General features: G+C 32.5%; 2 protein-coding genes and 1 non-coding gene across 3 annotated transcripts; 2 read left to right on the forward strand and 1 right to left on the reverse strand.

The window, feature by feature from the left end:
• Positions 1-3,021: 3,021 nt before the first annotated feature.
• Positions 3,022-3,095, forward strand: TRNAN-GUU (transfer RNA asparagine (anticodon GUU)). Its single transcript has one exon. It is a non-coding gene; the product is annotated as a tRNA-Asn (tRNA).
• Positions 3,096-5,370: 2,275 nt separating this feature from the next.
• LOC120077052 (leucine-rich repeat protein 2-like) lies at positions 5,371-8,713 on the forward strand. The gene is made up of 7 exons (XM_039030893.2): positions 5,371-5,963; positions 6,082-6,214; positions 6,324-6,395; positions 6,854-6,997; positions 7,082-7,153; positions 7,248-7,319; positions 8,324-8,713. Exons 1-7 carry the CDS (start codon positions 5,885-5,887, stop codon positions 8,388-8,390), a joined length of 639 nt encoding a protein of 212 aa, XP_038886821.1. The 5' UTR covers positions 5,371-5,884; the 3' UTR covers positions 8,391-8,713.
• A 2,667-nt stretch (positions 8,714-11,380) lies between these two features.
• PUT5 (Amino acid permease family protein) lies at positions 11,381-14,102 on the reverse strand. The gene is made up of 2 exons (XM_039032467.2): positions 12,893-14,102; positions 11,381-12,156 (listed from the first exon to the last, which is right to left on the reverse strand). Exons 1-2 carry the CDS (start codon positions 13,846-13,848, stop codon positions 11,652-11,654), a joined length of 1,461 nt encoding a protein of 486 aa, XP_038888395.1. The 5' UTR covers positions 13,849-14,102; the 3' UTR covers positions 11,381-11,651.
• Between the last annotated feature and the right edge of the window lie 861 nt (positions 14,103-14,963).

Consider the following 14,963-nt stretch of genomic DNA (forward strand, 5'->3'; position numbering starts at 1 on the left):
CCTCTCTCTAGGTGCACTAATAATATTTATGTTCAGGTTTCCCACAGACATAACATATCACTTTAGACTTCTCAATTCATCCACCAACGGCCTTAAATTGACCATTCTTCTATGATGTCTTTGTTGTTTGTTTCCCTTTATTGTGAACTTGCTTTTCACATTGGAAGATTCAATAAGGTTTGCATTAACTAAATTCATAGATAAAGAGTTCATCTTATCTTTCTGTTTGTTCGTCTCTTCGGTGCGCATGTAACTGATCAGCTATTGCAGCGTTAGATCTTTCTTTTTATGCTTCAAGTGTTTACTGTAGTCACTCCAAGATAGTGGAAATTCTTCAAGCAACATATTTGCTTGAAGAACCTCACACATCTTCATGCCTTAAAAAAGGATTGGGCCACTAAATTTTCATATCCATGAACTTGCTCCGTGACTAGTTTATCGTTGGCTATCTAGAACTGTAACCACTTACCCACTGTACATTTCTTTCTGCCAACGTCATCTCCTCCATATCTGGATTTCAGGATATTTCATATCACCTTTGTAGATTTCTAGACAACAAACAAGTCGAACAGTGGGTCTGTCATGTGGTCGAGCAGGTGGTCACATATAGTTTTATTGTCCTTCTTGAACTTTTCAATATCCACAGTTGGAATTGGATTGAGAAAAGTATCTTTAGAGGTTGCCAAATCAGTGACGATAGAAGCATCCATGGAGGGATCGACATCAGTTTTGGATTTGGCAAGGCACTCCATGGTCAGAACGTAATCAACCTTCAGTTGTTCGAAGACGATCAACAACTTCTAGGATCAAGACGATAATTGGCTCCATCAAATGGCTCCAATTTGGAAAGATCTAGAAGAAGTTTCCCAAATTTGATCGACATTAATATAATTACTTTCAAATTTTTAGTAATCGTCATATTCGGAACTTATTTGTTGTACCATGGAAATCATTGCCTTGAAGAAAATTTTGTGTGACTGTGGTACGAATCGTTCTTGTCCGTTGCTCCCCAAGGTTTACACAATACCCACTTTCAAACATGCAATCGTCGCATAGAAGATTGGAATCAGTAGAGAGAAAAAGAGTTGCTCATAATGGAGATGAAGAAGAAAACAAAATGTGATCTTTTCATATCTGGAAGGCTCATTTTCAAGAGATTGAAGAAGATGAAGGAAGAACGTTTTGAAAAAGAAATTCCAGATCTGGAAATAATGGCACAATTAAAACTCTAACGTTTTTCTAAAAAACAATGAAGTTCAAGGGTTTAAAATGAAAATAAAACAAAAAGAAATAATTTTTTTTTTTTTTTTTTTTTTGCATAAGCGTGGTTGACCAAGCCCGCTCATCCAACCAAACGGCGACAGTGGCAGCACACGTGTGTGGGAAAAGACCCTCTACTACCCTTCTATCCAATTTTGCAAGTCACTAGAGGTACTCTTCTATTATACCCTGTAGTCACTCCTTAACTCTACAATGTGAGATATGAGAAGGTGGAGTTCATTATGTGACTCTCTTATAGGCCTTCGGCCTTGTTAAGTGTGGGTTAGTCCCAATAGAATTTATATATATCAAATTTATGTTTAAATTATTTGCAAACAAAAAGGGCATAATTAATTTGTTTAATTGGGCATGTATTAGGGAAACGTTTCAATTAGTTTGAATAGAACTTTATCCATCCACCTTTAGGGTTGTCATATCGATCATATACCCATATATATTCAAGTGGTCATCCATCCAACTCTAAAAGTCCACCGACTTCCAAAAATTCTTACAAAATGAAAATAAAATCAATTAATAATGGGAAATAACCAAGTCAAATCCCTTTCGAGAACTTACAACCCACATGGCGTGAGAAGTGGATTCTTCATTGGTCCGACAAAAACAATGAAGTGGAAAGATTCGAATTTTTTACCTCTTAAATGATATGTCTAACCCAATTGAGCTAGGTTGAGACTAGTCATTTCATTATTTATGTACTACCTACAACATATAAATTAGCTATTAGTGTGTAACGTTGTTGTTGTTGTTTAATTTAACGTCATAAGGTTAGAAAATAATTATAATTGTTTCCTAAGTTTAAAATATGGTTAAATTTTTTTGGGACAACTTTGCACAAATGTTTTGGAAACAATTTTGATACTTAAGATATTGTTTGATAACCATTTGGTTTTTCTCAAGTTTTTGTAAATTGCTATTTTGATATACTTATAAAAGTTTATGACTTAAATTGATAAAATTATTAGTTCAGAGTTTTGAAGAGTGGATTTTACCTTAGCATAATAAAGCAAAAAATCAAGAAGAAGCGTGATACGGGCTGAAGTGGCAACTAAGAACCAAGATAGGCCTAGAAATGGGGGTTGGCTTGGCTCAGCGTGCTTGACCTGTACCAAGGTCGAGACCGAGTCTTGCCAAATGTCCAATAGGGTATGCTTTCTGCATGCCCCTACTCACAAAATCATTTTAGGCCCAAAATGTGAGAGTATCGACCAAGGCTGAGACCGACTCTAGCCAAATAGGAATTCGAACACATCCCTTGGCTCATTAAATTACCTAATCATCCTAAGGCAACTTCGAAACCCTAGGGAACAACCTAGGTCAACTTTCTCTATAAATACATCATTATATCTCTATATGAGGTATTAAAACTTTTGACTTCTTTTTTATTTTATAATTTTATTATTGACTTAGGTATCAGAGCCTTTTTTTCTTTGTTTTGCAGCTCATCTCTTCCCTACATTATAAATTTAACTATTGGTGTCATGTAAGGTCAGTTGTTTTCCCCTCTGTCCCAAATTTTGCATCAACACAAAGTTTTAATTCGTGCATCCAATGTTCAATGGGCTTAAATTGGTTTTTTTTTTTTAGTATTTTTATAGAAGTTCAGCAACCAAAATAAAAGATATTTTAGATTATTTGATAGATTGACCTAAAAAGTTGGGTCAAAATGTTATTTGATCTGGTTTTTTGAAATAAGGTTTTATAATCATTTTCAAACTTTATTAATATTCCTTCATCTCAGATGCTGGAATAGCTCAGTTGGTTAGAGCGTGTGGCTGTTAACCACAAGGTCGGAGGTTCAAACCCTCCTTCTAGCGTTGTTTCATAATGTTGGAAATAAAATATACTAATATAAGTTGAAATAAAAATCTTCTACTTTAATATTCATTTTTTTTATATTTAAAAAAATTCATATTATTCAAAACAAATTTGAATTAATAAATATTTTTAAACTATTTTTTTAAGTTTTAAAATTGATTTTTTGATCTCTGAGTGCAAACTTTTGATAGTATGAGAACAAATAATAGTTACATTTATAAAAGAAAAAAAGTACAAAACATGTACAAATAATAAATTGGGGCCTTTTTAAATATAGTGTAAATAAAGTGTAAATATTTTTAAAAAAATTCTATTTATAAGAATTTCTCTAATAAATTATTATAAACCTACTCATTGGTTTACATAAAATAATCAATCAGTGTCTTGTTTGTTACTTTACCAATCTCTAAATTGCTTGAACATTTAACAAATTTTTTGAACCTCAAAAGTAAAGTCTTCATTTTCACTTCTTCAATATGTGAGGAAGAATAGGTGAATCTGAATGTATACAAAAAAGAGCCACAAAAGCATATAAAAAAATTATAATAATATTAAAAATCATAATTGAAAAAGAGGATATATGTTAAACAAAAAAGAAGAAGAGGATATATGATAAACAAAAGAGAGAGATAAATGTGATATTTCTCACATTTCAAATCTTGAGATAATGCCTAAAAAAAAATACCATAATGCTACAAATAAATATTCTACAAAAATGAAAGGAAAAAAATTAGAAAGAGTGAGTTAAAAAACTAAATTAAAAAATAAAAAAGTAAAAGAAGAAGAAATTTGAGAGAAGTTACTTGATTGAAAGAAATTTAATTTAACTTTTTATAGGGAAATTTAAATTTCAAATCAGGATTATATTCTATTTTCATTCCAAACAAATATATTTACAAATTATAAAACTATTTGAAATATTTTTTTTTAGATAAAATGTATCAATTGCTTTTTTAATTTCTTTAATGTCAATTACTAATATTTTTAGATAAAATGAGATTTTCATCTATGATTTTTTTTTAGATAACTTGAGATTATAAATAAAATCTAAATCTAGAATTTTTTTATAAAAAATTTTTATTTTTTGGAATGTGAATTATTCTTAGATAAAATCTAAAAAAAAAAAAAAAAAACCTATTATCACTTCAACCTAATGCCAAAAAGAGAGAGAACTGAAATATATATATATATATATATATATATATATATATATATATATATATATGTCTATTCTTCTAGATTTTAGATCAGATACAAATTTTTCTTTTAAAAAAAATTAACGTGACTTATGTGATTTTTTAAGATTTTTATTATGTTTTTTTTTTTTTTTTTTTTTAACATCATATCCATATTATATTTTAGATTTAGATTTTATTTGAAAATTTCTTTAATGTCAATTATTATTATTTTCAGATAAAATGAAATTTTCATCCCTGATTTTTTTAAGATAATAGGAGACTATAGATAAATTTAGATCTAGATTTTTATTAGAAAAGATTATATTTTAATTGAGTTTTCATAATATATATTTCGTTCATGGCCCCTTTTCAGATTTTAGAAGATAAGAAGTAGATAGTAAATAGATTTATTTTTATTATGTTTTATATGGTTTTTTTCTTTTAATGTAATTTAAAGTTTTATTGTGTTTTTTTAATTTTTTTTTCATACCCAAGTTGGGAAGAGGGGTAAAAATAAAAATAAAAGAAAGAAAGAAAAGGGAGAAGAGATAATCATGAAAATGAGAATTAAATATGAAAATGTAAAAAAAAAAATCGCAAAATATTTTATTTAATATTGAAATGTGAAATTACCTAAGATATCCCTATAACCAATCACTAAAAGTGACAAAAGGGGAATCAAAAGTTTTTTCCCATATATTTTTTAAAGCAAATTTATAGTTTGAAGAAAGAAAATATAGTACTCCCATAATATTAGAAGAATTTTTTAATTCAAATTCATTAATTTTAATAATATTCACATTAAAATTTACACATTTATCAAATAAACGTGGAAAAGAATTCTATATTTCATAACTCTACATCTACACCTCTTAAAAGATTTTGTTTTAAAAAAGTCGGACAAATTTCATTTTCCTAAAAATTCACACAACATGTTTGATCTTACATAACATACAAAAGAAGTTAAGGGATGTCCTATTCACATTCCATCTTAACCATCCATGCTTTACCAAATAACAGCAATGAAGAATCAAAAGATTCTTGTAAAAAAAAAAATATTATTATTATTATATATTTTTCCAAAAGGAAAAAGAACAAATCAGGACATAATTAGTCCCATTTTCAGACCCAAAAACTTTTTGACTTTCCAAAGACCAAAACCCCCTCTTCTCTATGTTCTCTCAGTCCGCCGGTTCCCCAAAGCAACGCCCTGGAAAAGAAGAAAGATTTGTTTGTTTGTTAGTTATGTTAACGGCGGTGGGCCCTCACGGCCGGCCCACCACCACCAGTCACGCGGCGGAGCTGTTTCCTCACCAACTGAACCCACCAATCAAAACCCAACACCCAACACCCAACACCCATTTCTCTTTTTTTTCCTCTTTTCTTCCCTGTTGTTGTTGTTGCTGTTCTGTACTCTGTTCTGCCTCTTAAAAGTGTTTCTTTCTGATTTCTCTATCTTTCCCTCTTTTCTTTTCTTTTGACTTGACTGATCGATCTCTCTGAGTCAGATTCCTCTTCAAATCCCACTGTCTAGTCTGTTTTTGTTTTTACCTCTATTTCTCTTCTGGGGTTTCTTCTCTCTCTTTATTTTCGCTTTCTTCTCTCTCCCTATGGCTTCTCTCCCTCTCCTCATTCTTTTTCTCCTTCTGGGTCTCTCTTTTTCCCCTGTAATTTCCACTAATTCTGAAGGTATACTTTGAATCCAATTGAATATCTGTGAACTGTTTGATGTTTTGCCTCTATGGCTTCCCCCCGCCCCCTTTTGAGCTTTTTCTTGCTCATTTTTTGGTTGATCTTCTGGTCTCAGGAAATGCTTTGCATGCTCTGAGGAGAAGGCTGTCTGATCCCACCAATGTGCTGCAGAGTTGGGACCCTACGCTGGTTAATCCTTGCACTTGGTTTCATGTTACCTGTGATTCTGATAACCATGTGATCCGCTTGTGAGATTCTTCCCTTGTGTTTTTTTTCTTGTATTTGTATATGGGTTTCTATGATTTCCTGTAACATGGAACATCGTTGAAACTGAATCTCTTTCCTCTGCGTTTTCAGGGATTTGGGAAATTCAAACATTTCTGGGACTTTGGGGCCTGAAATTGGCGACCTCCAGTATCTTCAATATCTGTACTGCTCTATACATCATCATTTTGAGAATTATTTATATATGTGTATATATATTTTTCATGTATTTGAGTTCTTCCATTTTTGATATATTGTAAAATTTCTCTATGAGCTGACATGTTATCGTCCCTATGATAATTTGAGATGCACGTAAATTGGAGAAACTAACAGAAGAGTATAAGATCTGGGTTCTTTGAAAAGATCTGTGAACATGTTAGAAATTCTTAGCTTGGAGACAAAAAACCTTCTTTTTTCTGATTTGCTAAAGAATTATTTGAAGCAGTTTTGCAGACATGCTTTGTAAATTCGATTACAGACAGAGTTCTCTTTAATTTGTTTCCCAATCCACAAATGAAATTAGGTTAACTAGCTTGAGATCTTAGCTTCTTTATGGAAAATCAATGGTTTTGCTATATTTAGCAGCACTACTGACTTTTGACTTGTTTTTCCATGCCCTGCAGGGAACTCTACAGGAATGGGTTAAATGGAAAACTCCCTACAGAGCTTGGTAATTTGAAAAACCTTGTGAGCATGGACTTGTATGAGAATAAATTTGAAGGAAAAATTCCGAAATCTTTCGCCAAACTCGAGTCACTCAGATTTCTGTAAGCAATTTTCGAACTGTCAATGAAAAGTTATGCCCAACTCTCTGAAATAGTATCTAACTGGGGTTCAATTTGTGTAAACAGACGGATGAACAACAACAAGTTAACAGGATTGATCCCAAGGGAACTTGCATCACTCTCTAAACTCAAAATTTTGTATGTTTGGTTTAGAAACAACTGCTTTGTTTTCTCTAGTCTAACCCTCTTCATTTTATGGAAAACTAACCTTATCTCTTAACTTTTCCTGCAGTGATGTCTCAAACAATGATCTCTGTGGAACAATTCCAGTTGATGGCCCCTTTGCTACTTTTTCAATGGAAAGGTGAATCTCTTTTGATTTTTGTTCTGCTCTGAACATATTATAAGAATAAAACTACTCCATAACTAATATTATATACATATCTAGATTTGTATTAATGTACCCATATAGAAGAATGACAAATTCTTGTCTGGCATATTATCTGAACCTAAATACTTGGATCACTGGTTGGACATTCGTAGAATTTTATTATGGCTGAACAACCATGGGCCAAACCCGAAGCAGCGATACAAACATGGTGACACATTATTACTAAAATTTTAAAACACTAGAACACTTTTATTAAAATATACATAATTTAAATATATATTTTACACAATAGGGAATTTAAAATATACTTAAAAAATTGATGTGTATTACTCTCAAATTTTATTATGACTTTAGAGTAGGTTAGGTATCTTAACACAGAAAAGTCAAGGAAACAGAAAGAAACACAAAGAAAGTTGCAATAAATCATCTCTCTCCCAAAGTCTCACTAAAATGATTCACACTTCCTAGGTCTCTAATTCCTTCTATTTATGATCAAGATATCCCTAGCTAATAACCACTATCTTCTTACTGATATTATACTAATCTTTCCCACGTCTCCCTAACTGGTACTCTCACAGTACTATTTCTCGATTTATCGTACAAATATTTGACACATACCAAATAAGTGTTGAACTCTTGAGTATGTATAATTAGTACCTTACTCATGACAACTGTGATACCAAGTATCTGTTGGAGTGTTTGAAATGTCTCAGACAGACTGGTTCCCTTATTAAAGTATTCATATTTTATACTTCATAGATCATAGTCGTCATTCTTCTTGATCGCCTTTGGAAATGTTTGTTTTAGTTCTCGAGAATTTCTGGCCACTCCTTCCCATTTTTTTCTTGCTTGTCACCATGACCAATCAATCCTGGAATACCTGAATACACGTTCGAGTGAATAGCATGGCTGTATGACTTTCTGCTGTGATAACAAATTCTCAGTTGATCGATTAACTGTACTTTTCTTTGCTGCAGTTATGAGAACAATAGGCTGAGTGGCCCCGAGTTGCAAGGACTTGTACCATATGACTTTGGATGCTGAACTGAGCTGTAGCTCGTTGATTCAGACGTGAAATAGCGCTTGGATAGTATCAGGTTCATGTCAAAATTATTGTTCCTGTGGTAATATCACTGCATGTATTGAAAAGTACTGTAAGCAAAATAAGAATGTATAAGTTTCAATTCTTAATGACGACTAACGAGAATCAATTCTATTATATAGTCGTCCAACTTTGCTATTTCTTTTTTCCCATTTGTTGAGATGAAGCAATATGCTCAATATTGTAGTAGTTCACTCTTCAAGCTTACAAGTTACCATACCCCTGCAGAAATGGGAAGTCTGGCATTTACAGCCATCTAAATTTATATTTCAGTTTTCAGAACTCTCCCTCTAAAAATATGTGTAATTTACGAATTTCAGTCTGCCATTTATAATATTGCTTCCATCACTTTATAGGGACTTTTGTACAGATTTGAGGTTTCATTGATTTTTTTGAAATATGAAAATTTTTGATTTTTTATAACAAGGTTTTCTAACCTTTTGTGGGCCCCACTAAGTCGTCTTATTATTATTATTATTATTTGCTATTTTCAATCTAATTCTAGTTTCAGCTCACTTTCTCGCCCTTATTCTAGTTCTTGCTCACTTTCTAGCTATTCTATGGTTTATCACTTTCTTGCTCTTGTCCTCCATGCTTAGTTCGTTTGGTATATGGAAAAACTCAGTTTGTCGCCACTTACCATCACACATTGTTGGAGGAAGAAAAAACAACTCTGTCTGTTGTCACTGTTGTCATTTTTATCGTTGTCGGAGATGAAATCAGTGATAGGAGCATTGTCATCATCGGAGATGGAATCTAGAGAAAGAAGAGATAAAGGAGATTTAGAGAGAAATAAAGCGAGAGTTGAGAAAGAAAGAAAGAGAATAAAATATTAAAAAAAAAAAAAAAAACTGTTTTAAAATGGTTATAAAACCTTATTTTGTGAAGATCATTTTTTTGTCATTGCTTGCATATGAATAGAGGTATAAAATTCAAGTCCATTGGATGGATGACCCAAAATTGGGGGAGAAAATGAAAATTTCCCTCCCTTTTAAATGAGGTTTTTTCTATCATTGGTTGACATCATATTGGGATGAAATATCAAAATAGAACCTTATACATGCGGATTGGCCATCACTCTTGCTCTTCTCTGTCTCCATATCTCGCTCTCTCAACCTCTTCTTTCTCTCGATTTCCTCTCTTACACACTCTTGAACTCTCAACCTCCTCTCTCTTGATTTCCTCTCTTGTACTCTCGCATCTTGCTCTTCATTATCTCGGTCCACTACATCTAACGTTCTGATGGTTAGCAATGACACTTCTGCAACGTTCCAATGGTCGACGACAATTGAAGAAAGAAAAAATGGAGAATGGCTAACACAAATGGAAGAATGAAATTTGAGAAAAAGAAGAAGAAAAGGAAAAAAAAATTAAGGATAGTTTTGTAACTTTGGCTCATGATGATGCAAGCAAGACAAAATTTTTAAATTTGAAGTAGGGCAAAAATCTTTAAATGGAAGTAGGGCAAATACCATTTTGGAGTCTAAGATGAGAACTTTTAATCAATTATCTCTATAAAATTCTTTTATGAATATAGAAAATCATAGAGTCGATCATCCAATTAGAGATATTTGAATCTAATAAATGGACAACTAAACCATTAAATTGGGTTAAAAATATCTTTTAACTCAAACCAGTAAAGTGAATAGCTAGACCCACCTTGAAACTTTTTAAGGGCCTGTTTGGGGCCCAATTCCTATGTGGAGAGATAATATAGCTCCTATATCACTGTTTGGTCCACTGATATACCGTATCTCATTTTTACTTCCTTCAATAAGCGCACGGTAACCCTCATTTAACAACTTCTCACTTTCTCCACCCCCACTTCCTATATTTCCTCCCTTCTCATACTCGACCGTCACTCTCTCCTCCCTTCCTATGACCCACTTACGTTTTTATTTCTTTATTCTTTTCTTGAGTTTATTCTTCTTTTTTTTTTTCCCATTATATCCATTTTATTAAGAAATCATGGTATTTCAATCTAGTTCCATGCACCCATTTTTTACCTTCAATTTACATACATCGTTTTTTCCTCCAGTATCCTGTGATAGAGTATATTAATAATTTATTATCTATAAATTATGTCATTCAAGTTTTCATTTTTATTTGCTTAGTATATCACTTATTTATCTATATAATGCCCATTAAAAAATCACAATATTTTGGATTAAATCTTTGTACACAATTTCTCAAAAAAAAAAAAAAAATCTCTTCATATACAACAATATTCAAAATCTACTTCTAACTCATCCGTGAATATATATAAGAAAAACCTCAATGAAACAGAAGCAAAAAAAATTTAGCTAACCATTCATAACCCTTTAATTCTCGATAGTTTTTAAAAATTAAATTTATAAATATTACTTTCCCTCGTTTATTTTTATTTTTTATTTCTTACTTTTAAAACTTTTTTCAAAATTCAAATCATGATTGAAAATTATATATATATATATTTAGTATTAAAAAGTGAAAAAAGGTTTTAGAAAAAGAGTTGGTAGGATCATGACTTAGAATTAAATTTTGTATTTTTAAATGTTGGTAATTTGTTGACTATTTACGATTAATCTTAAATTTTGACTGAGTTTTTTTTAAACAACAATAATAAATAATTATTTAAAAGACAATAATTGAATACAAAATACTGAATTAATATAACAATTGAATTATAAGACTTTTAAAAAAAATAGTATTCATACAAACAAATTATTTTAGAGTACAAAAATCGAACCAGATATCACTAATATATGAACTCTGCATACCCAGACATATGAACTCAAACACAAACATATGAATTCAGACAACACAACTCTGTACCCCAAATACACATATCAAAACTCTCTAGACATCAGAACTCCAGATATCTTATATCATCTCAACGCCCCACGCCCCAAAGAGCCCCTAAGTGCAAAAAAATAAAAAATAAAAAAATATATTTCTAAACACTTAAAGTTCTTCCTTTTTAAGCTTTATTGAATTCTAATTAAAAGGGTCATACATAACTAACCCTTTTGTGTTACATCCATTGAGAACATGAGTAACAACCTTTCAAAAGAATATACAAACAATTTGTACATAAATATGTTTACATAACAATATGTCAATCAAGCAGTCTTCTCAGAACATTGCAGAAGTGAACTTTCCCTTTCGAGTAAGCTTCGAAAGGGCATGTTTTTCCGGCGTCCGACTTGGATAATCTGTGGATGTTATTGCTGGGCTATATTCGAAGACGAAGAAGATTCTGAAAGAAGCCGAACCTCTGCCTCATTGGGAACTTCTTGCTGGGCGTGCGACTCGACCAGCCTATCTTCCACATCAGGAAGAGTAGCTTCTGGCTGTTCTGAAATAAATTTTACCCATCTTTTATTCTTTGCTTGCAAAAGAGTAGGGTACAGAAGAAACCCCACAGTAACTATAATCCCACTGATTAAGAATGTTTTTGCAGAAGCTAAACACATGACAAGAACAAGCAAGGCTGCTGGTGGGAAGCAAAGCATTGTGACACCAAATGTTTGCAAGGGAACTCTGTAGGGTCTGTTGAGGTCTGGCTTCTTTATTCTTAGTTTTATAAAGGCAGCAAACTCCAAAAGCATTCCTACAGAGTATAGGAAGTTGAGAAACTCAAGTATTTCTTGGAAACTCATCCATGAAAGGAAGATAACCCCCATGGCAGAGCACAAAATGCTGAATGTGGGTGTCCCATATTTGGATCTGCAAAGTGAATAAGAGACCATAGTTCAATAAGATCAGCTTTAGGGTTATAAAATCAACAAATGAAAGAAAGCGTGTCAAGTAAATGGTAGAGAAATGGATACAGAAGTGATGTGGTTTACTAACAGTGTGTTAGCTACGTCTATGGACAGAGAGAGATCAGATTTTATTAGAGACAAAATCAGATAATACAGATTGTAAGGCATCTGGAGGTTTAGAGGGTTTTATATATAGCTCACCTCTCTAAACCCTAGAGCAAAAATCGTAAATAATATAAATATAAATACACAATAGGTTTCAAAGTGTTAGATTACATGTTCAAGGCATTCTAACATTTTGCATCCACAATGTGCCGTAAATCAAATGGATCAATATGTGGGATGATCAAACATATATCTTATAATCTTTGAGCTATATAAACTCATCTTGGAAGCTAAAATTGCCCCTACGAGTGTTACAGTTTTAGGGATTCTACTTTCAGACTGTTAATCTTTTGGAATCCTCCTCATTCTATCATCCTTCTATGACGATGAGTTATGTCAATTTCGACTTACGACTAAAATGCATATTGTTATCCCGACTCATTTGAGCTACCTTCGGTATATGTAAGTGGTGATTTAAACCTTCGACCTTGCCCTCAAAGGATTGATATTTTGAATCACTACTACCAATTTGAGGTACAAATTTGCTACCAATACAGTCTACAGTGAAAAGGAAACTGAAAAGAACCACTAACCTTGCAGCAAACACAGAAGGAAGCATTCCCATCTCACTCATCCCAAGCAGTTGGTATGCATCACTGCTCATTTCAGCCTCAAACAATCCCATGTTAGACATAGCAGCAGCAGCTTGAATCCACCACTTCAGCCACACCCCACCAATCAAAGCCCCAACTTCTGCAAAATACCCATCACTCCATTCACTTGAATCTGATTCCAAGGCACCAGTCCCAGCCAGAAGAGGAATCAAATAAGAAGAAACCACCAAAACCACAGCTCCAAACATAGCCTTAGGGAAAGTTTTGCTAGGATTTTCAACCTCCCCTGCTAAAGTACTTGCTTTATCCCAATAGTTCAGATTCCAAAACATACTATTGAAATAACCCCTCCAATTCACTTTACTATACTCTACAACTAGCCACTTTTTAGGCCTTATTCTGGGAATTGAAAGAAGGGTCATCACCACAAAAGGGCAAAGCGAAAACGCAGCAAGAACAACAGCAGAGACCCCAACAATGTGCAGACCACGATAGTTTAAGTAAGTTAAAGAAGCAGTGATTCCTAATAAAGTTGGAATTCGAGCAAATACATGGTTAAAAACAGGAAACGAACGTTTCAAGTAATCGAGAAACAAAACAGGATACAAAGCATTATCCATTACCCCACTGAACCATTTCCAAAACCCTTCTTGAAAACCCCAAAAAGGGCCAAAAGCAGCGGAAATCCAGACCACATACCCGCCATTTTGAGGGAAACTAGTGGCAAGCTCCGCCGTGACCAAAGCCTCCGGAATACTCCAAATAAACGGAAAAACTAAGAAACCCAACAAAGCCAGAAGCGGACCTCCGCCAGTGCTCACTGAATCCTCCACTCCAAAGGGTCCTCCAGAAACGTCGTAGAAAATCAAAGCGATTAAAGGAAGAATCGTTAGTTTTTGAGCAATTTTAGCATCGGCCCTTCTCTCGTCCCCCATAGACTCAGGGGAGAAGAAGGGTTGTTCTTAGTAAGGAAGAACCACCACAAAGATCAAGCAGAAATGAGATATGAAGAAGATCTGATGGAAATTTCAAATAGATGAAGCTAAATCTGGGTTGAAATGAATTGCCCAGAAGAAGAGGAAGAAGAATCTTTGGGGAATGGGTCACTGTATGGAATCTCGCTCAGGAATTTGTTCATTAATGGGATTTGGTTGACTTTGTCATCATCCTCGTGGCGTCCTTGAAAGACAAAAATGGAAAACGGAACCACCACGTTTCTCCATTTTCTTCGGGGGTAAGATTGTAAAAAAACACATTAGCTTTTCTATTTTCTTTCCTTTTTGGTCGACTACTGTTCCACCACGTGCATTGATTGTGCCTACATGTATTTTTAAATTTTTTAATATTTGAATATTTTGTTGAAACATTATTTAATATAATTACTTTTACAAATTGCATAAGATTAATTTTGTACATTCTTATAATATAATATAATCCTCCTTAGTTTATTGAATATTTTTATAAACTAATATATATACACGTTGCTTTAAATACTACTTTGGTTATACTTTTGATTTTTTTGGTTCATTTTAATCTTTTTACTTTCGAATTATTATCTTAGTTCCTATATTTTCAACTTTTGTTCATTTTGGTCTATATACTTCTTTTAACTTTAGTTCATAACTTTTTTAAAAAAGATCATTTTATCCTTTAAAAATGAAAATGAAGGGATCAAAATGACAACTTTTTAAGAGTATAAAAACCAAAATGAACAAAAATTAAAAGTACAAGAACTAAAATGAACATCTTTAAAATATAGGGACCAAAATGAACCAAAATTAGTATAGAGATCAAAATGAACAATTTGAAAAACATAAGAATCAAAATGAACTAAAACCAAAACTATAGGGACTAAAGTAGTATTTAAACCTATATATGTTTTAGTCTCTAATGCTAAAAAAGAGTCTCTAAAATTTAAGTATTTTTTTTTTAATTTAGTCCATATAATTTCAACATTTTAAATTTTGTCCTTTGCATTTTAACAAATTTTTTATTTTGACTAATTTATTTAGACCCACGCCATAATTTTTTTTTTTTTTTTTTTTTTTTT

This window comes from Benincasa hispida, chromosome 5 (genome assembly GCF_027475165.1).
Source record: "Benincasa hispida cultivar pf3 chromosome 5, pf3_genome.v1.1, whole genome shotgun sequence".
Classification (NCBI taxonomy): domain Eukaryota; kingdom Viridiplantae; phylum Streptophyta; class Magnoliopsida; order Cucurbitales; family Cucurbitaceae; genus Benincasa; species Benincasa hispida.